The sequence below is a fragment of the Daktulosphaira vitifoliae genome, unplaced genomic scaffold (genome assembly GCF_025091365.1).
Source record: "Daktulosphaira vitifoliae isolate Bord-2020 unplaced genomic scaffold, ASM2509136v1 Scaffold_5, whole genome shotgun sequence".
Taxonomy (NCBI): domain Eukaryota; kingdom Metazoa; phylum Arthropoda; class Insecta; order Hemiptera; family Phylloxeridae; genus Daktulosphaira; species Daktulosphaira vitifoliae.
The window spans coordinates 18,635,534-18,663,364 of record NW_026099576.1 but is presented as its reverse complement, the minus strand read 5'-3'; the positions used below and the strand labels follow the sequence as shown (position 1 = coordinate 18,663,364).

The window sequence follows — 27,831 nt, the reverse complement described above, 5'->3', positions numbered from 1 at the left end:
TTAAAAATGATTGTTGTAAATGTTTATAATAAAAAAAAAAATTTATTTTACCATAACTTTTAGCTCAATTGGTAAGTTTGACATTGACATAATTAAATAGAAAATTTTATGACAATTAAAAAAATTGTATCGTTAAGATCAATATGCAGTCAGAAAGTTTTATAATTACTATTTATTGTAAATTTATCAGAAAAGCTCAATATTTTTTTGCATTTTTATGGTAATAGATAACTTAAATAGAAGTAATAGTAATAATTTCCTAGGAACTTTTGTTGTTTGTTGAAAAGATTCTATAATTGAAATATTGAGAACTTAATTAATTTTAATGATTTACTTTAACTAAATGTACCAATCAAAACAAAGTTGTTAAAAAGATTTACTCAATTGAGTGTATTATAAAATTTGATTATATTTGTAAAAATCAATTGTTAATTCAGGAGAAAAAACAATCATTTTTTTTAGAAATGATTTATATAGCAACATGTTACAAAAAAAAATTGTAATATTATAGTCTAGTAGTAGCACACACAAATAGAGTAAAAAAATTATTAAATTACAAAGTAAAATGATTTAATTTTGTAGTTGAAACCTATCATATCAAACTTCATTCGTTAATAAATATTTTGAAAACATTAGAAATTAATGATTTTAATTGTCTTTATGGAGAACATGGAATAACTAACTGTTTAATTGATAAATTAAAATTTTTTTTTAATTTTTGAGGGTTACTAGATACGAATTGTAGTCATTTGACGTATCGTTGAAAAAAGTAGGTCAAGTTAGAGCAGAGAAAATAAATGATATTCACAAAAAAATATCTTCTCAGCTTTGCATCGAAGCTAAAACTTAAAATATAGTAAAATAATTTTAATACGAATAAGAAATTTCTTCTTGCAAGGGGCGACTAAAGTGATGGGATCATTGATCTTTATTGAAGTTATTGAATCTAAACGAGATAAAAATCAAACGAGTTAAAAATTTATACTAACTTAAAAAGAATTAAGAAAAAATGTAAAAAATTCATTGCCATACGTGGGTTGGAACCTCGTACCCCAAGCGTGTAAAACGTAAGTTTTACCAACTTGGCACTTGTACGTTGCTTCCGTTCGTTTGAAAAAATTTGCTATTTAAGCTAGTTCAAATTTCAAAGTTATTTTTCTCGACTTAAAAGAAGCAAATAAATTTAAATAAGTTTAACTTTCTATGCTATATTAATTTTTAATTATATAATATTTATGAAAATCTGTACTCCCCTTGTCATTTATTTTAAAATAAAATAAAATACAAAACCCAGAATTTTAACACAAAAATAGCAAATTTTTGAATACGGTAGTCATTTTNAAAAATAGCATTTTGTTGAATACGGTAGTCATTTTCATCATGAAGACAAATCCAGAGGTCAAATTTTTTTTTTCAAATTAAAGTATATTATATAAGCTTTAATTTAAGATATATATAAAAGTGTCAGTATTTTCGGAATACTTTCAAAAATTAAATTGAAAATATCATAGTAACAATACGCTTGTTTAAAGTTTTGACCCCCCTTGTTAAAGGGGTATGATCCGATTTACATAAAAAGCGTGTCAGATGAAAGGGGTATATAAATATTTATTAAAAAAAAATAATAATATTGATCCATACATTTTTCCAAAAGTTATATAAAATATATAATCGAGAATTTTTTCAAGGAAAACATACGTTTTTCTTTAACTTTGATGTCCGTTTTCACCACGAAGATAAGTCCAGAGGCCAAATTTTAGCTTCGATGCGAAGCTGAGAAGGTATTAATTTTACTATGGTGTTCTTTTTTTTTTTTTTTTTTTTTTTGCCACTTTTTCTCAGCTCTCACTGCACCGATTTATTTCAAAAATACGTCAAAAGATCACAAAATGTATCTAGTTGAAGACATTACCTGTCTTTACCTACTAATGTCTTTACCTATCATTTGGTATATATATTTTTTATATCTGACCCTTTACCTGCCCACAGGAGGGGATTTAAAATGACAACTTTTTCACAAAAAATTAACTTTTTCAACTTAACTTTTGAAAATGTTCCGGAAGGTCTGACACTTTTATATATATCTTAAATTAAAGCTAATGTAATGTACTTTAATTTGAAAAAAAAAAATTTGACCTCTGGACTTGTCTTCATGGTGAAAACGGCTACCGAATGCTATTTTTGTGTGAAAATTTTTCTATGAGGAGTAGTATTCATATACATCTTTCATTTGACATACTGTTTTTTTAAATCGGACCATTTCCCTATTTACGAGGGGGGTTCAAATCTAAAAAATGCATGTAAAAAGTACAACTTTTTCAACTTAATTTTGAAAGTGTTCCGGAAAGTCTGACACTTTTTTATATATATTAAATTAAAGCTAATGTAATCTACTTTATTATGAAAAAAATTTTTGGACTTTATTTTGTCTTCACGGTGAAAATGGCTACCAAATGCTATTATTATGTGAAAATTCTCGTTTTTATTTTTTACATTTTTAACTTTATAATGCTATGACATATTTAAAAGTGTATGGATCAACATTATTTTTTTATAAGAAATAATATTTTTTAATAATCCCTTTTTCATTCGACATACTTTATCTTAATTAGGATATTAATAATGAACTAGCAGATCATGTATCTTTTGGAATAATCCACCAATTTTTTAAAATTAAACACTATCTAAAGATTTGCATCGAAGCGTTTTTTTTTGATAGTGATTTTAATCACTGTCAGATATCATTATACTTGATCCATCTATGCCACGTCACCACTGTGCCGCGACCCCCCTGTGCTCGGTTTTTTTTTTTTTAAGCCTTATATAAATATGTCAATTGTAATAACTAATTAATTTAGAAAATCCCACAAAAAAAAAAAAATATATTTAATCTTTCCTCCTTTTTGGTGTTTAAAAAATTACATGGAGTCGCTCAACTCGGGATGAAGAACAATTATACATTTTTTCTTTAAAATTTTATTTTAATTATTATTTTCAAACAAATTGTATGTTTTTCTAAAAAAACGTAAAGCTATGTTTTGTTAGATATAAACAATACACGTTTAATAAATGTGAGTGTATCCCCCAAACCAAATGTAAAGTATTACCCCAAGTGACTTTTTTGAAAAAAAAAATTTTCTGGTATAAATTTTACAGTATATATACTAAGTTATATTTAAACTAAAAATAACAATATTATCTATAATAATACGTTAAAATCATAACTTTTATTTCAACAATATTTGACTTGAGTGTTCCTAAAAATTATTAAATTTTATTTGCTCACTCCCGTTTTTACTTTTTTGGCTGTTAATAATAAAATAATTATTTATGTTTCCATTTAAAAAACTATTAATACAAAACATAGAAAACAAAAACTATAAAACAATTCAAAGCAGAAAATAATTATACTTTTTTTTTGCGTTATCTTAAATGTGTAAGAATACTAATAACCTCTGAAGAAAAAATATTAGATTTTATTTAATAACTTTGAAGATATTACGTGAGACACAATTATTGGATTATTCTGTGCATTGTTATTTAATAAAAATATACCTGGGACACAAGTGTACAATTGTCCGCTCCATCGTCCATCTTTTTGACAAACGAGTTCAATTGGATATTCAGTTTGTCCGTTTGGAAGACTGTGAGTTGGTTTGCATTTAGGTTTTAATATCGTACCAGGCTTAGAAGGTTTTGAACAAGGGACTATATCGCCATTAAATGTACATACTAGACTAAGGCTATCTGACAACATGACAGGACACATTTCTAAAAGAGAAAATAACTATCAATTAAGATAAATAATTGTGATAATTATAAAATTTGACATGAGACTAGGTAAGTTTACACTCAAAGAATTCCTAACTTACTTAAACATAAAATGTCTGTAAAAACCGGAGTCCATTTTTCACTATCTATACACCCTCTTGATCTAGTGGATCCGTCTTGAAAATAATCTAGTTTACAAGTTTCCAAGATGAAGTCGTATTGGTTTACTTTTGAGCCAGGAGATATGGTTCTATTAACGTTTTCCAATGTATAAATACTTCCTTCCGCATTAGGAACAGTGCATTGTTTTCTTAAATAAATATTGAAAATTATTATTTTTGTTCTTTCAAGGTTTTATACTACAATTCATGAATACTTTTTGTTTGGCGATCCTGTGGTAGGCTTACGAGTTGTAGTCGTTGATGTTGAGTGGGCATTAGAATGTTTACACCGATCACCTTCGTCTGAACCATCTGCACAGTTTTTTACGCCATTGCACTTTTTATCTTTTGGTATACAAGCACCATAATTACACGTAAAAGAGTAACTTGGACACCTAAAATCGATGTAAATATTGTAATTATATACATTTATAAATTCTTAAAAGTTATTCCAAATTGACTTGAAAATTTATGTTATGTGTTGTTACCAAGTTTTTAGTTTTGTAGGTATTAGAGGGTTATTTCCCCTTAGACAAAAAATATTTCTACACTACTTCATAATCCTACGACAAAGTTGGTAAATTTGGAATTCTTTAAAGTGGCTCAAACAAAATTTATAAATAAATAAAATTCCGGGCCCTAGTTATAGTGCCGTAAATAAAAAAAATCTACCTATTACTTTTACAGAGCTCGTGTGTTTCATCAGACCCATCTTTGCATTCTACATTTCCATCACATGTATTTGTACTGTCGATACATTCGCCAGATTTACAGTGAAATTCGTCTGAACTAAAATTTGAAATGTAATTTCATTAATAATTAATGTTGTAAACATAAAAATAGCAAATTTAAAAAATAAAAGAGCTAATAAAATTAAAATTTTTCTTTTTTAGATTTTATTAACTCTTTTAGTCACAAATGCGTTTATTCTGTATTAAATTCACCACTAAGTTCTTACATGAATTAAAAAAATAAAACAAAACTCTACGTTTAATTTTAAATAATATATCTGTGATAATATTAGCATTTATTACACGTTTTATAATTAAATATATTTTTAATTATTATATAATAACATACGTAATAATATAGAACAATAACAGAGTCTGACTTAAGTATTTAGAGGACTAAGGCAAGATTGAAGTTGTAGCTTCTTATTTTATATTTTATACAGCAAATATTCTATACTATATATATATATATATATCTTATTATTTTTCCTCGCCTTTATCCTAACTATTTGCGGTCGGTCACCCTTATCTCAAACTTTCATTTGACATGATCACATCAACTGTACACAAACAGTCCTCATATCCGCAGCATTCAATAAAATTCCTTCATATCTTTTTTGGTTTTCCTCTACCTCTTCTTCTTTCAACATTCATTTCCATAACTCTTCTTACAGCTTCCAATTCCTCTCTCATCATAACATGACCAAACCATCCAAGTATATTTTCTCTCATCTTATTCACGATTCACGCTATACCTATACTCCCTCTTATATGTTCGTTCCTTAACCTATCTTCTCTAGTCACTCCACTCATCCATATAAATATTTTCATTTCTGCTACACTCATTCTTTGCTTTATTCTCTTGACAACCGCCCAACACTCTGAACCATATATCATAATTGTATATAGACGTATCATACGCTTTTTCTAAATCTATAAATACCATACTCAGCTTTTAGCTTGATGCAAAGCTGAGAAGGTATTAGTTTTACTATAATGTGTTTTTTTTTTTTTTAATGTCAGTTACCATTTTTTCTCAGCTCTCACCGAACCGATTTATTTCAACGATACGTCAAAAGATCACAAATCATATCTAGTCGAAGACATTACCCTCAAAAGTTGAAAAAATTTCCCTCGTTCCCCGTAAATGGAGGAAATGTCCAAAAAAATTACAAATTTAAAAATTGCTAATTTTCGACATTTTTTCAAATTTTTTTACTTAAAATTGCCATAACTTTTTTAAAAATAACCAAATAAATATATATATTTTTTTTATAGATACATGAGGTAATTACTTATAATTTTGTATATATTTTTTTATAAATTACCAACTGGTTTTTTTTTTCTTATACTTTTCTATTAAATGCCTAACATAAAAAACTAATTTCATCATTGACTTTTCAAGCAAAAAACTTTAATATTATAATTTTTATTTTTATTATAGTTATAATTTATTTATTTTGTTGTCCATATCTATTATTATTATTTAACAAAAAATAGATTTACGAGATTGTATAATAGGGAATGTATTGTGACATATGTCAAAGAATTACAAATCAACAATATCGGGAACGTTGTTTTCAGCACTTAAAAAATAGAAATTTCCATACTTGAAATTTTTTAAAAATTTGGTCACAATTTAATGTTTTTTAAAAGCAACATATCAGTTTTTTAAAAATAGTCACTGTATATAGGTGTCAGTAAGTAAGGAAATGGGCTTCTAATGTTCTCATTATTTGTAACAATTGACCCGTTTCCTTACTTTTATAATACTCTCAAAGGCGTAAAGCATTTGAGTAAATGTATTTGAATAAAAGTATTCCAATACTTTCATTGGTATTGAATAGTATTTTTAAATACATTTAATAAAAAGTATCTGAGTAGTATTTTAAATACAATTATTTAGTATTTAATACTGTTTAATATTCAGTACTATTAATATACTTTTTTTTTTTTAATTTGCTAACCGTAACACAGCAAGCAAATTAAACTCAGTCAAAATGAAAATTGAGAATAATTCTCTGTTATTTTATATGTTACATTATAGTATAACATAATTATTGTGCTTATCTAAATGCTATTATGTATACATCTATTTTTAATACATCAGTTGAACCTACAATAGCCTATTGCAGGTTCAAATGATTTACTCTATTGTCAATAAGACATACTTTACAGGTTTTTACACGTGTACTAATATTTATTTTTTTCACTGATTAGTCTCCAATAATTAATTTTATTTACCTCTAACAAAAAATATCGTAAATAATAAATGAGTTCTCTTAATTTAAGAGTACTCAATATTTGACTCAAATTACCCTCTTGGTAATTATTTAGGTGGAACCTTTTGCTCTTAGTTAAAATAAAAACATTATTATTATTTTTTAATTGTATTCTTAGTATTTGAAATACTTTTGTAAAGTAATTGAGTATTACTCAAATACTTTTGTATGAAAAGTATTCAAATAGTATTTTAAATACATTTTTTTTTAAATATTTGAATATTATTTAAAATACTTTTTAAAAGTATTTTTTACAACTATGAATACTCTATATACAAAACTGTATTTAAATTAATAAAATCTTTATATTAAACGACTGCATATCTTACAGACATTTTGTGCTACTGTGATGAGATGTATGGTGTTTTTTACATTCTGGTAAATTTTCGTCAGATCCATCGACACAATCATGTTTACCATCACACTTAACATTTCTATCAACACAAGCGCCATACTTACAACGAAACGCAAAGGATGGACAGCTATAAAGTTGAAAAACTTAAATTGTATACTTTTTTTACAACTTTTATCAAAATATTTTTCAATTTTTTAAGTTATTACGATGATATTATTTCTGTACAAAGTTTTTGAGTTTCATCTGAACTATCTGGACAATCTGGAATTCCATCGCAGGTTAAAATGGAATCTATACAAAAACCATTTGAACATTGGTATTTGTCACTGAAAAATATCAAATAATATATATTTATATAAATAGTTTGTAATAAATTTAAGTACAATTGTTTACGCTTATTTAGGGTTGTATAAGATGGATGACTTTATTGGTAAATACCTTCTCAACTTTAATATTTTAATTTGACAAAGAAATTACTAGCCGTGTACTTTAAAAAAACAACGCTAATTGCTAATTAATAAACTTCATTTATCATAAATCAAATCTCATTTTAAAATTTAATTTTTCAATAATATTAGATTAATTTTTTACAAAAATATCTTAAATTCCTAAAACGTGTCTGTTATCTGTCACGCAGTCCCTGAAAATCATGAAACCAACGAAAACATGAAATCACGAAAATGGTGTCGAGGTTTACACAATACAAAATTAAATGCTGTAAAGAACATTACAAACTATAGAGTGTTTAAACTAGTGTTCAATTGCATATTTTTTGTACTTTTGCAAATAAGTGAATCGTCAAAAAAATGTATGTATGCCAAATTAGCACTGTGTTTTTATTTCATTTAGGTACATTTTTGTTTTATGATATGAATTAAAGCGGGTTTTAAAGCTTTCTCCTTTCAAATATAACACATTAAATATTTTAAATAATTTATAAAGGTTAATTCAATTAATTTACATCTACCTAAAAAATCCAAATTTGAAACAGATCTGTTCAAAACAGAAAATTCAAAATATTTTTGTTAAAAAATGAGACATTAAAAAGTTTTACAAAATATAAGTATTGATAAATATTTTTATTGAGTTAAAAATTATTTCAGTTACCAACATGGAGCATGAAGTTTGTCGTTTATCCGTTTTATGATGATTACCAAAAACTCCGTGACCTACGATGACTATAACACAAAATATTTTTAAAAAGTCTTTTAAAATTAAATGTTTTTTTAAACATGACTTCAGTATTGTTGGTTAATTACGCACCAAATATAATAAAATAATGTAGCGAAATTCCATGTTTAATTATTAGCATTATAATTGCACTAATAATTCTAATAATTACATTAGAAAAAAAACAAAATAATTTTTCACAAATAATTGGATTTGATTGTTTGATGACTTAAATCAGTATTGCTACTCGTAAACGATTTATTTTAACTTTGAAAATTATACGATGTGATAAAAGTTGTACCTGAAGGTTCTTATTCTGCGATAACACGTGAAATAGAAACGTACTATTAGAATATAAGAATCGTATACTGACAGAGTATTGATAAACAAGTACAAACCAAAGTGCAATAGCCAACAAGATTATGGTAATTATTAATTCTATATTACAAACAAACTGGTTTTTCCTGGTTTCACACTATACAGAGTGATATACGTTAAATCACGAAGCCAAACTTTAATATTAGCATTTATTATATATTTTACAACGTAAAACATGTAGAGGGTTTAGGACTATAGAAACATATCGACCAAATCCTTACTTTTCAGAAAAGCAAAATTACATTTTATTTCCGATATAAACTAATGAAAAAAGTGTATTCCTTCTTACAAAAATTATACCATCTAATATTATTATTGGAACAACATTTTCACATTAAAAAAAAAAATTAATTGAAATACTAACAATTCAAAAATTGTACTTTCGGTTAAAATTTGATTCTATACCCTAGATGTATGTATTAGTTATCTATAGACATAGTTGTTTTAACACATATATTTCGGCTAAAATATTAAAGTTCTATAATACTTTAAAGTTTTTAAAATTACTTAATACCTTGTATTTTAGTGAGAATTCTAATCTATTAAGTTAAATTTAAAGATTTAAAAAAAAAAATTATACTCAAAATAGGTTGACAAAAAATTTTTTTTATGATTTTAAATAAAAAATAGAAATTTTTCTTTGAGCACTTAAAGGATTTAGGAAAAACACAATACTTAAAATATAATTTTAATTGATTCAGCTAGCTAATTCATACAAATTTAAAAAAATATAAAATTAAAATTATTTTGATTAAAAGTATAGATTATATACTACATAAGTATATGATATAGAAATTTTAAATTAAATTTTCTGAAATAGTTAATTTTTTCATATGATTATATATAATAATGGAATAATTATTATAGGATAAAATGGGTACATTCTTCTAGACAGTAGTGTAGTGAGGTTTTCAGAAATAAAATTATATGAAAACATTTCTTGAAAATTTTCCGGAAATCGAAAAAATATTGTAAAAGTTATAACTTTGAGATAATAAAAAAAAGTCGAAATTAATTAATTAAAAACTAATGAGCTTTATGAAATTCCAATAACAGATACAGTGCTATCGCTAGGTTTGGTGAGGCCCTAGAAAACCTATTACCTATCAGATGGAATAGAATCCATTTTCCTCATTTTACAGAGAAACATGGGAGGAATATAGACTTATATCTGTATATCACTGATAACACGGCATGTATCTAAGATAGTTTAATGATCCCTGTGAAAAATGTTAAACGTACATTTTAGATATTAAGTTTATAATATTTATATCCAAAGAAAGCATTTTTACCTTCCCCAAAATAATGTTAGACTCCGAACAAATATTAGCTTCAATCCAAAGCTACAAAGGTATTAATTTTATCAAGATGTTTTTTTATTATTTATACTAAAATTATACTGAACTAATATTAAAAATAAATACGTCAAATGATTTCAAATTATATCTAACTGAAAAAATTCCCTCGCATCTTTTATTAGTGGAAATATTCCTACAAAGGTAGTTGTTGAAATGTCAGATTCTGATGTTTTAAATATCATAAACCGTTCAGTTATATGAATTTAAAACGCATATATCAAATTGACATTTTGTAGGTATTATTTTAACATATTTTTTGAAAATATGATTTATAATATAAATAAAATTGAAGTTTCATATAGCTATAGATTATGTCAAAAAGTTTTTTTCTTTTTTGACAACGTACTCAAAATGTATCCCTATGTTTCTAAGTCTACCTAATTTTTTTTGCAGTAATTGTAATTTAAAAGGAAAGCAGTGCAAGGATGAGGCACACGGGGTACGTGCCCCGTGCTCACTTCATGGGCCCTGCACAAAACAGTTGCGTAGTTAAGGTTTTACTACTTCTGTAAACTAAAAAAACTGTATTCACCATGCAAACATTTTTACGGGGGAAATCTACCCTATTTGAAACCCTACTATATGGCACGAGCAATTGAATTGTGATTTGCCCCGTGCCATACAAATACTAGAACCGGCACTGAGAAAATGCATAAGTGATTATTTTTATTTTTACTTATAAAGTAACTACAAGATATACTTGAGGATTGAAATTGTCATATTTGAAATAATATCTACTAAATATTTTAAAAGAATTGATCAGTTTACAATTACCTCATTCATTTAGATTTGCCCCACTTAATCCTATAATAGTGGTAATAACTTTTTCCTTAATACGCGAGAAATTAAAATATATAATTGTTTGATTCCTTGATGATAAACACTGCACTAAAATATTCTAGAGTTTATACTGAGACTTTAAACACACAAGTGCTATGTTCATTTTTTTCAATGTTGAGATTACCAACAAATTGTTGTAAATGCCATTAATTTATTAATGATAATATTTAAAATTTGAAGAGATATGGTTATAGCATTTTGAAGAACCAATATAGTTAAAATAATATTTGTTCATACATTTTTATTATATAATATATTTTTAAAATCATTTTCTTCCATGGATAATTTGTGAAAACTTCTTATCTTGCATTTTGACGTTTTATCTAAATTTTGATAACAACAGTGAAAAAATATAGTGAATTATGTTATGTCAAAGTGATGTCGTTTTGTCATAGATATTTTTCAAACCAAAATTTGTTTTTATATTATTAATACAATGGGCTACAAAATAAAAGCTCTTGCTTTTGTGTCATCTAGTGTCGTATTAGGCGTTTGTACGTACACAGCGTATCGTATGTGGAGAAAGAGACAATGCAGTGCAGATGATGAAGGATTTGAAGATGTTTCTAAGGTATTTATTATAGTTATTTATTTGAATAAATTAAGCATGTACCATGTAATCTGAACTTGATATAAAAATTTTGTAATTTAGATGGAAGAAACATTGGAAAAAAAAGTTTTGGTTCTTGGTCTCGAATGTTCAGGTAAATCAACGTTGGTCTCTCAAATTGTGAGAGAAATTGGACAGAAAGGCGTTTCTCTAAGTACTGGATATAAACCAACTGAAGGATTTAATGTTACGTCCTTATCAAATGGAAATTCCCCTTCTATTAATATTTGGGAGAGTAAGATAAATATATATATATAATAGCGTGATTCACGATGTTTTACCAAATCTAATTTAGATTTGTAAAAACATTGTAAACCATTCTGTATAGGGTTAATGAAACTTTTATTATTAAACTCCTTAAATTTTACATCTAAACCGTCATTTTTAATATTTAAGTAAAAAAAAGTTTGATTATTTAATTTTTTAAATTTTAATGAAAATGTCAGTATTAGTTAATAAAAGTAATAGTTAATTATTTTATATTATTGATTTTTGATTGAAAAATATACTCTATAAATAAATAAAAATAAGAAAAATTAAATTAATTTTATTGTCTATTATTTTTATTTTTAGCTAAGTAAGCATCATCATTTTTTAATATTTTATTAAGAAGTACTAATTAAACTTGTAATAGAGATTTTACAATATCTTAAGGATTTATAATTGAATAAAATGTGTGGATAATATTCTATTTATTTACTATTTCAAATTAATAGTTTGTTTTGAGGTATAATACAATTATTTAAAAATAAATTTATTATACTGTTAAATATAAAATATTTAATGCAATAATAATCTATTGAATATTGTTAAAATTAATAAATAATATTAAATCTAGTGATTGTATATATTATTATTTTATATGTAAAAATTCAACTAATTCTATGTTTTTCTTTATTGATTTAATATGATACTTTAAATTTTTTCTTTTAGAAATTTCATATTATTGCAACATTTATTTATTTATGTTTAATAATATATAATGATTAATAGTCGGAGGCAAAGAAAGTGTTAGAAGATATTGGGCCAAGTTTTTCCAAGATACAGACATATTAGTTTTTGTTGTTGATGCCAGCAATACTTCAAACTTATCTGTTGTTGTCAGTGAGATTAAATCATTATTAGGTGATGCTCGACTAGCTTCTGTTCCAATTTTAGTATTAGCAAACAAACAGGTAATTCACAGAAATTTCTTTTGATTAACAACTATAGATTTAGTTTAAATTAATTATGAATTGCTAACTCCTGGATGCAGTTGTGAATTAAAGACTTTTTTGCCTAGAGACTATATTCATAGCCCTTCTCTTGGTCATAATCTTAAGGGTATAGGTTGCTTAGCCACCATTTTTATTATTTCTAAGTATTAAAAAAGTTATTTAGATACATCACAATAATTTTTAGGGATTTAAAGAAATATAAAATTAGATAACCTAAATATTTTGTTAAAAACTATTTGAGACCATGTAAAATTGTAGAAATCTTTTTAGAATATTAACCACTTTTTGATATTTTCTACAATTTATTCACAATAATTTAAATAAAAAAAAAAATTTTCTAATGTTATTTACAAATGATTATGGGTCTGTTACATCTTCACAAGTTCCAAACAGTTGCTTCACAAGTATTTGCAGATATTTTTATGTTTATTCACCTGTTTTCTGTAATTAGGTTTTAAAAACTTTTGTATATTTCATTTTCATTAGAAAACAAAAGTAATAAATATATTTAGTATATTAAATATACTATTAAGAATGTTTTTAACTCTCTAATATAATTTATCAGTGATAGTTACATTTTAAATTATTAATTATTAATTATTTTAAACATTTATAAATATAAGAAAATACTTGAGTTGAACAGTTCCATCATTCAAAATGCTCCCATAATTTATGGTTCCTACATTATTGCACCCTGTGGCCAGCTGCTCCAGGTAGTCCTTTCTTTATGCAGACACTCCACTAACTTATTGTTTAAAAAGTCAGGAAAAGAGTTTCTATTGTTTTATTTCAAATAATCTTATTATTTTTAAATTTTTAGGATGTGCTCGGAGCTCTTAGAGCTGAACAGATCTCAAATGTTCTAGATTTGAAAAGCATACCTTCTAGATCACATCAAGTAAAAGTCTTAGAAACTCAAACAAAACCTGGATCTGTTGATATACATCCAACAGTACTAGAAGTCCGCAAAGTACTTTTAAAACTGAGTTCTAATTTATAACCTAAAGGTTTTTAAAATTACAAATGAAATACATTTTATCAAAAGAATAACAGAAACACCTTTTTAATGTACATTTTATTTTTATTATTATTATTTTTTTTTAACAAACTTTAAATGTTCCATAAATTTTTATTTTTGAACATTATAATTTTCAAAATTTAATTGTTGTAAAATAAAAAAATTATTTTGACTCGTCAATTGGTCTTGGCATTAAGTATTCATAATCTTTTATGCCTTTAAATATCAATATTTTGGCACGTATCTGTTTCCAGGTCATCTGATAAACATTTTTAGGATCTTTAGTCATCTCCTGTAAAAAGTATTAATTTAATCAAGTTATTATATTTTCCTCATAAAATATATGAATGCTTATTTAAAATTTTAATATTTTTTCTGTATTATTATTTTTATTATTATATAAGATATTTTATAGATGTTAGATTTCATGACGGCATTATATTTTGAAAATGCTGTGAAAAATATTTATTGAAATTGTTTTTTTTTTTTTTTTTAATTATTCTTAGTAGTTATACACAAATTACTATTTAAATTATTTTAAGATATTTTAGGATAATATTAACACACATGTAATAATATAATAAAATAATATTTGTAACACATGTAATTAAATTTTTATTTTGTATATATATATATTATCATACATTGAACATTGTATATTTTATGTTCAATAACTTAAAATTTAGAATTAAAAAAAAAGCATTAAATCACTCAAAATTAAAATTTTAGCCGTATTTTTCTATTTATTTATAAATATATGGTTGTTAATTTTAGAATGGTTCAAACGTAGTAATTTATAATATAAACATTTGTTTATTCTATTAATAAGATTTTACACAAGTTTTAAAATATCATATACTAACCTTATAGTTATTGCCATATTTTTCCATCAGATAAGTTAAAAATTTTATTGTACCAGGTGGTATTGTTATTTGCTTGAGTTTTCTAGGTTTTTTAGCTTCTTCTTCTAATTTCTTAATTACTTTTGTTGGTTTTCTATTTTTTTTTTGTCGCTATCAAATAAATTTATTAACTTTTATAATATTTTTAATAGACAAAATGAAATATATTATAAGAAATTAAAAATTAAATAATCATATTTTCCTATCTTCATTAAAATCAAATTTCAAAAAGTCAAACATTTCATACTTGACATGAGTTTATCAAAAATGAACTTACAGTTATTTGTACTACAGAATTTCCAGTTCCTTCCATTGGGGCATTTTCTTGTGACTGATTGCTAACAAAACCTGTCAATATTGATCTACTAGGATCATTGGTAAGGCCAAAGTTTCTTAGATTCTTCCTAACTGAAGCTTTATCATCCCATAAATCTTTTATGAGTGGACTGAAAAAATATTTAAAAAAGACTATTTTAAATAGTTATTAACTTAAAAAAGAGCAAATAAATGAGCACACCTTAATTTAATAAAAAATATAAACATAATAATATAACCTTGTTAATTTGTAACAAACACATATATGTGAAAAAGGATCAAGTTACAACCCCTTCACTCCTAATCAAAATAGTGATACCTATATTGTTTGTTCTTTACTGAGAAATACCATAAGAAAATATTTTCTTTTCTTTTGAATTTTTTTCATCCTATTTTTATGAAATTCCTAAATGAGTACTTGGTAGGGACTGATCTAAGAGAGTGCACTAGGTGCACATTCCCAAGTCACTGGAAAAATATTTATTTTTTTGCTCATTTAAATAAAAATAAATAATAATGCATAGAAAATTTTTTTAATAAGCAGAATAAAAAGGTTTTAGGGGCAGCAGATTTACTAAATTTGGGCTTTGTACTTGGCCAAAAACTTTGTTATAAGAATAACAGTATTAAAATATTGAATAAAATAGCAGTACTTTAACATTCTTATCATTTTATTTAATATTCAGTTAGAAAATATAAATTTATTCACAATTAAAAATATAAAAGTATTTTAAAAATATATAATTTGAAAGCTGCTCATTTATTTACTCCAAGAAAGTTATCATTGTTCCCTACTAGTAAGATAAGTTCTACTTTTTTAAAATAACTAAGAAGTATTTTGTAATGAAATTTTTAAGAATAAGGCTCGTCACAGATATAGTATCCTCTTAAAATTAGTTAGATTGGTTTTTATTTAATAATTATATTAATTGTCACAGTTACAATGTAGTGTTTTAATACATACATATTATGTGAATTTATTAAAGTTACCTACTTAATTAACTATTCATTTTAACATTTTTTTTTATTGATTTAAACTTCAATCAATATACTTTTTCAATATGATTGAATATGATGTATTTCTGTATTTTTTATCAATAAATTATATTGAATTCTTTCACATTTTTTAAATGTATTTAATGTCTAAAAATTAATTGAATTCGTACAATTTTTTATATGATTTCTTAATAACTTAAACACTGACATTTAATTGTAGTTTAACCTTGTATATTTTAGATATTCCGAAGTATTGTCGAACAATAATATAAATAATCAAAGTTTTCTTAAAGTGTTATAACTAAAGGGCGGATTTATATGCATTTATAAATAGTATTTTAAAAGGACTCAATTTATGCATATTTGTAATTGGAATATACTGTAGCGTTGAAATTTTTTTTTTTTTTAGGGAAATAAACCCTCACTAACATTAAAACATCAGTTATATCATATTACTAAGTTTTCAATACAAATAAGTTTTTAATACAAATCTGTACTAGCGGATGATATGTTTGAAATAACTTAACAAAACTTATAAATGCATATAAATTCTCTTTTTAGTTACAACTGTAATTAGGAAATAGTTATAAAAGTAAGTTACTTCAGTACTTTATAATTAATTTAAATTATTATGAAGAAAAATAACACAACTAATGAATACATAGCTTCTAGGGCACTAATAAAATAATTTATATTAAGGAAGTCATAGAATTTATTCTATTAAAATTATAGTAATTCAATCATTTTTTGCAATACTGAATTGATATCTAAAATAAATACTTAACAATTAAAATAAGATAGTAAAATATTATTTTACAATGTAACTTTTGGCATTCTTTTTTTCATCTTCCGGCGTAATGCTTTTTTGTTGTAAGTTGAAGGCATAATTATTTTTTATAAGATTTAATATAGAATAAGTACAGACTTCTAAATTTGAAATACAATATAATAACTTTAAAGCTAAGAGCACTATAATTAGTTAATACACATTTTCAAGGACTATAATTTAAAAAAATTTAATTATCACTTATAAAATTATTAAAATATAATTAGACAGACAAAAAAATGTTGTCAAGTATCACGTGGTTGATAATGATAAAAATGTTTGTAAATTGGTTATCTAGATAAAAAATGATACAGACGAGTTTACTGGCATCATTGTCATGCCGGTTTAATAAATTCACACAACTTATTATACATTTTAAAATTTTTTATTTGTACAATTAATTTTTCTCTAAATTTAATATGTTTTTTTATAATCGTAATTCTATTCGAATTTTGCTTTGTTTTCTTGAATTTATATTATAAAATGTTCATCGTTAGTGAATTTGAAGAGGTTGTCAAAGTACAACCATCACATCTTGATGATGATCAAGTGTCACGAATTATCATTCATCTCAACTCTATGCTCGCAAACAAAGTTGTTATGAATGTTGGTTTGTGTTTGTCTTTGTTTGACATTTTAGAAATTGGTGATCCCATAATTTACCCAGGGGAAGGTGCTTATTTTTCCAAAGTACGATTTAGATTTATAGTTTTTCGGTATGTTTTTATGAATAAATAATGTTTTATAAAAACCAAACCTGTCATATCTGATTAAAGAAGTAAAATAAATATTTTTATTTTTACAGACCATTTGTTGAAGAAATACTCATTGGAAAGGTCAAGAGTTCTGGACCTGAGGGAGCCACATTATCTACAGGTTTTTTTGATGATATTTTTGTTCCTGCTGCCAACATGCAAAATCCTAGTCGTTTTGATGTTAAAGATAAAGTATGGGTTTGGGAATATGATAATTGTGGTGAAACAGTTGATCTTCATATGGATATTGGTGAAACTGTCAGATTTCGTGTAGTATCAGAACAATTTGTAGATACCCATCCTGGTGTAGATAGTGGACTTCTAGATGCGGGTGAAGTTGTAACTTCTAAATCTAAATCACCTTATTCTATAGTTGGAACTGTCAGAGAACCTGGGCTTGGTGTTATAGGTTGGTGGACTGACCTTTAAAGTATGGCTTCTCTTCAATTTTTCTATCAAAACCATATTTAAAACCATCACTTCCATTACCAATTTTAAGTGTACCTAACATTAGCTTATTAAGAGTTTCTTTTGGAAGTGTTGAACTTTTTTTTAAGTGTTTACTATTTTTATCTCATAGCTAGAATTGAATGTAAAATGAATTTTGATAAGTTTAATTGGTATAACTAAATTTTTTATTTATTTTTAACTAAAGAAACTTTTTTACATAATTGTCTGGTTAAATTTTCGATAAACTTTAAATAAATAAATCTTTTTTACCATACAGTCTGAGATTACAATTCATCTTGTTATATTCTCATGTTCAGTTCTTATAATGTAATTTTTTTAACTTCTTAAGGTTTTCAAATAAAAATGCTAATAATAATATGACATTTTATTGATAAAAACTGTTAATTTTTATGTTAAAATTATATTTTTTCAAAAATATTATATAAAACTAACCAGCTGTTTTAATTGAAAACATTGTTTTTAATCTATAATTGTAAATAATATTTAAAAATGTTTAGTTTAAAAATGACTTTTTAATTCAATCATTTGTACAATTTTTTTCTACGTCAGCAATTTGTAAATAATGACTTTGACCAAAATATTTACAATCCATATTTATGAATTGATAAACAAAATTGTAATTGTTTATACTAATTTTTTTTATAACAGAACTACACAAAACTATGAAACATCAGAAGTATTACTTATGAGCAAATGAATAATTGACAGTAAAAAATATGTATTTAAAACCAATGGAATTTTTATTTGCAATGATATTTGGATTAAAATTTAATTTGTATAGTTAATAGTTATGATGTTGATTGTAACCATGAGGCCGTGGTCCACCCTGAAAAAAATTTATAATTTCAAATATTAATAATTTTTTTATACATTGAAAAAAAAGTGAATGGTACATAAAGAATTATAATGATAAATGTTAATATCTTGTTCTTTCATATTCTAAAGGCTAATTCATATTTTGTTATTAGTGACTAGGGTTTCAAATTTACTGGTTAAAATGAAAATAACAACATATTTATTTATTTTAATAAGTTAATTCTTAAAATCTGTTTTATCAGATGTACTGTTATTCTCTCAGAAGCACATTTCATTAATTACATGTTTACTTACTCTTTGGGTTTGGGGGTTGTATGGCTGATATCGGTTATTTTGTCTATCACTTGATAAATCTGTATTTCCATTGTAAGGTTGATGAGACCTTAAAGATAAAATGATATTTATTAAAATATAAGAAAAAAAATTAATCATTATTTAACTTACGTTTGATTATTTGTTTGATAACCAGGTGTAAAATATCCAGTTCTATTATTTGAAACAAAAGATTGTTGTCCAGAGGAATATTGAGAACCATAATTCGAGTAATGATTATTATTGGTTCTGTACTGATTATTTTGAATATCTGAGTTATTACCATAGTTAGAATTTCGATTATTTCTTGAATACTGATTTTGTTTGGTCTGTTGAGAATTATAATTATGGTTAGGACGTCTAAAATTGTTAAAATCTGTCTGCCGAGGATTGTTTCTAAGTCCTAATAAAATTATTAGCCATCAATTTTATCTTACTAACAATATTAATGAGAAAGTTACCTTGTGGTGGAGGAACAGAACTATATTGTCCAGTATGTCTAGGTACATGATGCCTGTAAATATTCAGTTTTTAAAGTTATGTGGATTACTAAGTGTTAGAATTTAAATTAATTAGTCTTCTACTAGAATTTTGAAAGAACAGAAGAAATTTATTTTTAACAAGTATTTATAGAAAAATTATTTATGAAGTCTTTTTCTCTGTTAAAAAAAAATACTTTTTGTCACTAATTACATTTTTTATCACAGCATCTCAATAATATTAAATAAACAATGAATATTCAGTGGCAAACTGGTGCGGAGCGCTATAATGTAATTACATACTAGACCATGACCATAGAATATTTAAAAAAAATTGTATGTAAAAAATAAAATGTTTTTGTATTTCAGTTCTCCATTGTTTATAAAATTAGAATTGGCTAAAGCTTAGAAATAAAACAGGTAATTTTTAATTTAAATAAAAAAAGAGAAAATTTTCTTTAAATATGTTCAGCAAAATTTAACTTGCATTGAGAAACTTTTAATAATTTGAAACATTAACACATAATAAATACAACATGTGAAATAAACAAGTTACAAAGAATTATACATACGATAACATTCTCTGTCCAGAAGCACTAAATCTACCACGCTGACTTGTGTAATTCATTCCAGTTATAGGTCTCCAGGATCTTGATTGCTCATCTGACAAATGTTTTGGTTTCAAAACTCTTGGAGGTTCCCTAATTTTAAAATATAAAAACATTTTACCATTAATATTTTTTTTAATTTAAGATAAGATATGTCACATGAAAGAAGTATGATTTGCTTTAATAAACCAAAATATACAGAGTAATTTATTTATCATCAATCATTTAATTAGTTGAGAGATATTAATATTGAGCACTTTTTTTCAGGTACATGTTTTTCTTAATTTATTAATCACAAAATATTTTTTATACTCATCTCATAAGGGTATCAACTTTGTTTTTTCAAATGGCAACTTACACAATAAGCTTATTTAATAGATTCTGGTTGAATTAAGAAAATAACGACATGTGAACCACTATTTCATAAGTTATTAATGTTACAATAGTCAAAACTAAAAATTATTTAAAAAAAAGTAACAAAATATTTGCTGGGTCAAAAGTAATTAAAGATGTCAAAACATAGTAAGACATCCTATATATATCATTTTAAATATACCTATTAACGTAAAAGGTCTAAAATCTTTTTAATACAAATATTTCTATATTTTTAAACAAAAGAATAATGAAAACTATGGTATAAATTTTTGGAAAGAGTGTTTCAAGACTAGACATGTTTTACAAAATGAAACTCAAAAGGTATTAAATTTTTTAAGTAAGATAAATTAAAAAGGTGGGAACACCTTAATATTAAATATAACTTAATCACATCCCAAAATAAATTATAATTATTAAAATAATGTATATTTAATTTACATACAAAATTATTTTTATACCAAGTAATCGACTAATTTAACACAATTTAGTTAAATAATTTTTACCATAACAACCCATCTATACTACATATATTACAAGTATATTTATAATAATTGAGTTCATAAATGTTTATCCATCAACATAAAATAATAATCAAATTACTTATAATTGTAAAACTTTGAAATAAAATTTTATTATTTTGATATAAATTGGAATTTTTACAATGAAACAAAAAATTTTTCAAAAAGTTAATTGCAAATATTATTAATGCAAGGCATGAATTCTTTTGTTTAATACTTTTAATTAATCAACACAACTTACACAACTCCTTTAAGTCTGATTGCTTCATATACATAATCTTTTCCATATGAGGGATATTCAAATTTTACACTGAATAAATAAATTTATATTAATTATAACATATTTTAACAAAAATATATTAATAATTTTTTATCCAGAATGAGCTTATTTAGCTATTTTAAAATATAGGTATAATAACAAATCATAAAAACAGAAAAATCTTACCATAAAACTTGATTGCATCTTATAACGTCCAAGCCCATAATTGGTGATGGTAGTGATCTATTAAAATTATTTTTTTAATTATATAATACAATTTGAAGTTTAAAATTCTTACCCTCCAATGTTAACACTCTCTACAGTTAACATCACTTTACCTTCCATTCCATCAATAACTACTGATGTAAAATTATTAAAGTTTTCTTTATTTAAATGTAAATCTTTAAGTAATTCATATTTTGAATTATCTTGCTGGATGTATAAGCGATCATATCCTTTTGTATTACGGCGTTCTAAAATATAATCATGTCATTTCATAATGGATTTCAAACTTAATTAAATTTAATATGTACTCTCTTCAGGTGTCAACAGATCATAAACAGATTCAAGTGCTTTATGTAGTCTTGTTTCATCAACAAATGGTAATAATGCAACACCTTGCCAAGCAAACTTCTTGCCATTTAAGTCTATTTTAAAGTCAATCGGGTAAAAATCTATAATGGGCGAGTCCTTAAAATATAAAGGATAATTTTAATAGATTATTTTTAATTCAAAATCAATTTTTATAATTATTTTTAATAATTTATCAAATTTACAGGCTCAGACATTAAAGTAGCCCATGGCTTAGGTACAAGTTTGTTACTAGCAGCTGGAAATACACTCATAAGTTGTTCTAATGGATTGAACTAAAACATAAATTTATTTTTATTTAGAAATAAAAAATAAAGATTTTATATTTTACTAAAATATATAAATAACGTAATGCATACCGGTTGGGTTCCTTTTTCAAAATTAGTTGATAATGCTGATATATTAACAAAATCAGATGCAAAAGGAGCATAGTGATATGGAAAATACCATTTCCATGATGGACACCCTTGATAGTAATATTGAAGAACCCAACATAATCCACGTACATACTCTAATGCAACTCTATGTCTGAAATCACTATTTGTTCTTTCAACATCAAATTTTGATTCATAATAACGTTCTTTGAAACCATCTTCCCATAGACGCACTTCATCAGGTGTTTCCTCTTCTTCATCATCATCATCATCTTCTCTTTTGCGTTTCTGACCTTGATTGCTTTCATTTCCCTAAATAATTATAACATGTCTATATGAATAAAATAATTATAATCATTGAAAAATAAGGAATAGCTATCTTCAACACATTGTCATTATATTACTAACCATACTTTGCCTTCTAATATCATCAATTGTTTGTTTTGGATTAGACACAGAAAATGTTGTGTTAGGTGCCTAGAAAAATAAAAAAAAAAGAAGTCATCTCTAAATCAATGCTTTGTATAATATGATTTTAACTAGTTAATTACCATAGGTTTATATTGACCACCTAAAATAAAATTAGGAGCACTATTAGAGCGCATCAACTTCTCTCGTCTTTTTTTTAATCTATTTCTATCAGCAAACATTTTTTCTGTTTGTTGCCTTTTTTTAAAAATTTCATCTTCTGCTAAGCCTAAATCTGACATGATCAATTGAACTCTGTCCAAGTTCACATCTCCATTTAAGGTTAAAAATCCCTAAAAACATATAAAAACAATTATTATTCTAAGATAGTGACACAATTTAACAAGAAAAAAAACTATTCTTACCCCAGTTTTATAAACTGTCTTTTTATAAAGAGCAATTAGTCTATCAATTGCGTTTTCTCGTATTTCTAAGGATGGTAGATGTGGTAAAAAGTCATTACCCACAAAAAAACACATAAAAACCCAATCATCTAAAGCTCTTTCAAATTCATATTTAAATGGTAAATTAGGCATTTCTAACTCTCTTTCTAAATATTCTCGTAAGACATTTAAACGGACAAAAATGAATTGATCATTACTAGGACAAATCATACTAGAACCATCATTAAAAACATCTTTTTCTAAACCTTGACAATCTTTCATCTCATGACCTATTAAATTTTATAAAAAAAATGTTAAAACAAGTATAATATTTAAGTATACAATTTATAATGATACTATATCATTGTATAATTCAAGTTAAAATTTATGAATAATAATTTTTGTATTAGTCCAATACTATTTTTGGTTTGACAGAGAAACTCTCCAAAAGTTTTTTGTCATATTTCTTATTTAATATTTTAATTACCACAATTTAAGGAATAAGATTATTTTATTTAATATAAAAGAGCAATGAACTAATTTTTATGTCGACCCTCCCAAAAAAAAATTATAATAACAATAAAAATTAGATTATTTATTTATTCTGGAAACATTATTTTTCTAATCCAATATAATATTACCATTAAAATATTACATATTTTCTATAATTTACACAAAAAAATTTACTTTATAAAAATTAAATACTTGAATTATTAAATAATAATTTAAATTGATTAAATTTGAACTTGCCCATTTGTCCACACATGTCACAAGGTCTTGGCTGATTTGGCTTAAATTCTTCACGGATAATTGTAAAATTTGGCTCATGTGTTGCCAATCCCAACATTATAAGATCAGCATCGGACCCACAGAGTACATGCTGAGTATTAGGATCATGATTGGGTTGTGCTTAAAATTAAAAAAATTAATATCTATTTTAAGCACAAAATACCTTAATAATGTTAATAATGCTAAAATACCTCGCTGTTTTCTTATGAAATCCATTATTTTATGTTCTCCTTCACCAGGAACATTTGCATCAGACAATATTACCTTAATGCCTTTCCATCCAGGATCATTGTTCAATCGTTCATGAATATAATAATGTAAGCATTTAGATAAATTATCCATAAATGGTGTACCCTATGATAAATATTATAAATTATAAATAACACATTAATAATGATATAATATATTCAAATTAAATATAATTATCAGTTACAGGAGTAATACAATTGCTATCAAAATGTTCTCCTTTTGGTTTCTCTGGTGGTAGTATAGCACCAGCTTTTATTAAATTTTCCCTCACTCTGGCTAATTCTTCAGCTTTTTCAATAGTTTCTTTAGTAGCTCTAAAACGTCTAGATCTTTGTTGATTCATTTTTGCCCTTGGTGCCTATAAAACATCATTTTAATAGTAATAAAATAAATTCAACAAAATGTGCAATATATATTTTAAATTATAAATTAAACTTAAATATAATAAAAAAACTGGAAGTCCATTCATTATATATTATAATATATCAATCTACATCAGAACTAGATTAAGTTATTCACAGACTTTAGGCACTGACTGTAAATAAAATATTATAAAATAATTATATTAGTCATAATTTACAACTTCTATAGCGTCTGATATTACATAAGATTCTACTACCAATTATAATAGGAAAACTAAACAATTCTACTTACCACACCATCAATAGCCATGTATAATATTTTTCTAGGTCTGACAATTCTGAATAAGCGATCAATACATTCAAAAATAGCAATCATCATTTCATCTTCATTTTTAGGTGCTGGCCTAATATTAAAAAATAATAATTTAGATTTATGTAAAACTAAATTCTAAAAACTATTTTACTTATTTTCTGGGTGAGAACATGGATGAATTATTCCATTCATATCTAAATATAAATTATCAAATTCAACTCCATTTGGATTTGATTCAGATGCATCAATAGGAATCTTCTCGCCATTTACATCAGTCGACTAAATAACAAAATTATAAGGTTTAAAAATTACAGATAAAAATGTATAACTTTTGGTTGACTTTACTTGTTGTTCAATACAATTAACAATAACTGATGGATATTTTCTAGTAAGCCATCTGAAAAATGCTGGAACACCCATAGTAAGTATTGAGCTAAAGAAATAAAATTTAATTTAATATCTATTAAATTAATATTAACATTCATCAAAGCCGTTAAGTGTTCGTTCGGCGTCAAAATAAGTTTTGTAGCAACTTTATCACTTAATTACTTAACACGATGTGTTCTACTTGTCGCCTGGGATATAAAACCATACTATCATAAACATTTCTTGATAGCGATAACAATATCATAAATATATTATATTAACAAATTCAATTACGGTATCACCAAACAAAATTAAAAAACCATACCTTTATACTATAAAGGTATTTTTATACACTATATAAAATGGCATTTATATTCTAAATAAATATTATGAAAATATAAGTAATATTAATAAATATTCACAATTATTAATATTATATAAATTATATGTATGTAGTATTTATATAAAAAATATATATGTACATATATTTTTTTGGGTTATAGAGATTGCCACGAACTGATAATGCTCCGACATTCATATACTCCGATATTGTAAAAAAATCCTCCGAATACAATTACTGCGAATACCTGGTTACAAAAATTTGGATTTTACTACGATGATGATTACTCCGAATAGGACAATTAATTGATTGCTCCGAATATCGATTAAAAAATTATGAAATTTCGGATTTTCGTAGCAATATATTATCTGATAGAAAAATATAACCCTTATCGCTAATTAGTACATACGTATTAATTAATATAATAAAAAAACGTTATAATTGATTACTGTCTATTAACGAATAATTATAACAATAAAGACTCTCGAATTGCATCCGACTTTCGATACAATAGGTATATTAAGGTAAGGAAGGAGGCTTTAAACTAAAACAACCCCAGTTATATAATCGATGTAAGCCCTTAAAAAGTTTTTTTTTTTTTGGAGGGGAAAAAGAGTGATTCCAAATTATTTTTTTTGTCTCTCCTTATTAGTACCCATTATTATAACATTTAATTAGTTGTAGTATTTTCATTTACTAATTGGTAAAAAAAAATATAGGTGTGCATGTCACTGATGGATAGGATTCGTCATTAAACAGATGTGTTTATAAAAGTATTCGGTATCCCATTCTCTAAAATTGTCATTTCAATTAGTCTCGTATAAAATCAAACAAAAATATGATTTAATATCATTTCATTGTTTAAAGGTGAATAACGAAATTAATTAAGTCCAATTTGGATTCGATCTTTTGATTGGCCCCAATCTGAAGAGATTTGAGGGGGCTTAGTTTCCTAAATTTCTGCCATAAAATATATCGTGAAAATGAATTAATTTGTATTTCTTGTTGTATAGAAATATTTTTCTGATAAGGTAAAAAATTATGTAAATTAGAGTTCCCAAATATTTTGTCGCTCTAGTCAATTTAAGTAAACACAAGACAGTTATAAGTTAACAGTCGATAATAATTTATGATTAATCATAAATTTACTTAACTCTTCTGTTAATATAATTAGTTTTAAACTTAACTAAGTCGAGTTGAAAATATGCAGTCGATTCAGTGAAAAATGGTTGAGTTTTTTTTCATTTGTATGAGCATTACCTGAAGTTTTGTCAGCTTTTTATACGATAAATAAAATAAAAAAATATAGTGAACGTGTTTTATTTTTTAGGAATATGTTTACATATTTTAAAAAGTACATATAAAATGAATTAAAATTTTTAAAAAAACTTTATTTTGTATTTATAGAACATGTATTTATGTATTGTTATATATTTGTATTTGCAGAATATACGTAAAGCTGACGAGATGAAAACATTGGCAAAATAATCATCTTTTCGCAGTGTCGGCCTGGCTCAGGACGCCCTCATTAAATTTGAATTTTTTTTTCTCGCTAGACCACTGAGAAAATTATCTGAAAGGTCATTAAGGAAAATTGCCTCCGGGATCATCTCCAAGGTTCCAGACCGACACTATTTCCTAATTAAGATCGATTAGATCTGACCAAAGCTGAAAGTCATTCAAACGAGAATCATCTTTGAACAAAAACAATAAACGAAAACACTGTAAAAAAAAATTTTTTAATTTTGACTATTTTCTTATTATACCTTACTATACAGGGTGATTTTTTTATTATAACCCACTCAATTACTTGCAGAATAATAATAATTTAAACATTTTTTTTTATTATTATCTTTAGTTACACAGTATTCTTGAATTTTTAACTATGTAATACTTCTTAAGTTCATCCCTTAGACCTTGGAGGGGGGTCAACTTTGTTTTTTTAAATGGTAATACATATTTTTAATTTAATAAAATGTTTGAGTTTTTAATTTAATAGTAAATGGCATTTGAATTTTTAATATAACTTTATTAGCTTATTAGATATAAACATTTAAAGTTTCAAAATTTTGA

At 24.9% G+C, this 27,831-nt stretch overlaps 5 protein-coding genes across 5 annotated transcripts in view; 2 read left to right on the top strand and 3 right to left on the bottom strand.

Moving 5' to 3' along the window:
• Positions 1-8,827, bottom strand: part of LOC126907622 (modular serine protease-like) — a 15,575-nt gene extending 6,748 nt beyond the window's left edge. The window contains exons 1-8 of the mRNA XM_050689032.1: positions 8,564-8,827; positions 8,412-8,478; positions 7,507-7,626; positions 7,275-7,427; positions 4,605-4,721; positions 4,148-4,327; positions 3,873-4,081; positions 3,556-3,771 (exon numbers count right to left, since the gene is read on the bottom strand). Of these exons, the coding sequence (XP_050544989.1) occupies positions 3,556-3,771; positions 3,873-4,081; positions 4,148-4,327; positions 4,605-4,721; positions 7,275-7,427; positions 7,507-7,626; positions 8,412-8,478; positions 8,564-8,612 (1,111 nt within the window). The 5' untranslated portion in view covers positions 8,613-8,827. The remainder of the gene's footprint in view (positions 1-3,555; positions 3,772-3,872; positions 4,082-4,147; positions 4,328-4,604; positions 4,722-7,274; positions 7,428-7,506; positions 7,627-8,411; positions 8,479-8,563) is intronic.
• Positions 8,828-11,381: 2,554 nt separating this feature from the next.
• LOC126907649 (uncharacterized) lies at positions 11,382-14,614 on the top strand. Its single transcript, XM_050689088.1, has 4 exons — positions 11,382-11,617; positions 11,699-11,891; positions 12,650-12,831; positions 13,694-14,614. Exons 1-4 carry the CDS (start codon positions 11,483-11,485, stop codon positions 13,871-13,873), a joined length of 690 nt encoding a protein of 229 aa, XP_050545045.1. The 5' UTR covers positions 11,382-11,482; the 3' UTR covers positions 13,874-14,614.
• Positions 13,931-17,163, bottom strand: LOC126907654 (nucleolar protein 16-like). The gene is made up of 4 exons (XM_050689096.1): positions 16,922-17,163; positions 15,071-15,239; positions 14,755-14,904; positions 13,931-14,183 (listed from the first exon to the last, which is right to left on the bottom strand). The coding sequence occupies exons 1-4, from the start codon at positions 16,987-16,989 to the stop codon at positions 14,055-14,057; spliced, it is 516 nt and encodes a 171-aa protein (XP_050545053.1). The 5' UTR covers positions 16,990-17,163; the 3' UTR covers positions 13,931-14,054.
• Positions 17,164-17,238: 75 nt separating this feature from the next.
• Positions 17,239-18,411, top strand: LOC126907651 (DNA-directed RNA polymerase III subunit RPC8). The gene is made up of 2 exons (XM_050689091.1): positions 17,239-17,646; positions 17,736-18,411. The coding sequence occupies exons 1-2, from the start codon at positions 17,414-17,416 to the stop codon at positions 18,112-18,114; spliced, it is 612 nt and encodes a 203-aa protein (XP_050545048.1). The 5' UTR covers positions 17,239-17,413; the 3' UTR covers positions 18,115-18,411.
• A 462-nt stretch (positions 18,412-18,873) lies between these two features.
• LOC126907610 (5'-3' exoribonuclease 2 homolog) lies at positions 18,874-25,634 on the bottom strand. Its single transcript, XM_050689006.1, has 20 exons — positions 25,398-25,634; positions 25,204-25,331; positions 25,032-25,143; positions 24,562-24,735; positions 24,320-24,482; positions 24,090-24,248; positions 23,322-23,629; positions 23,040-23,249; positions 22,897-22,965; positions 22,474-22,800; positions 22,300-22,389; positions 22,057-22,213; positions 21,822-21,996; positions 21,710-21,766; positions 21,506-21,574; positions 20,336-20,464; positions 19,746-19,798; positions 19,417-19,687; positions 19,267-19,354; positions 18,874-18,982 (listed from the first exon to the last, which is right to left on the bottom strand). The coding sequence occupies exons 1-20, from the start codon at positions 25,470-25,472 to the stop codon at positions 18,938-18,940; spliced, it is 2,859 nt and encodes a 952-aa protein (XP_050544963.1). The 5' UTR covers positions 25,473-25,634; the 3' UTR covers positions 18,874-18,937.
• Between the last annotated feature and the right edge of the window lie 2,197 nt (positions 25,635-27,831).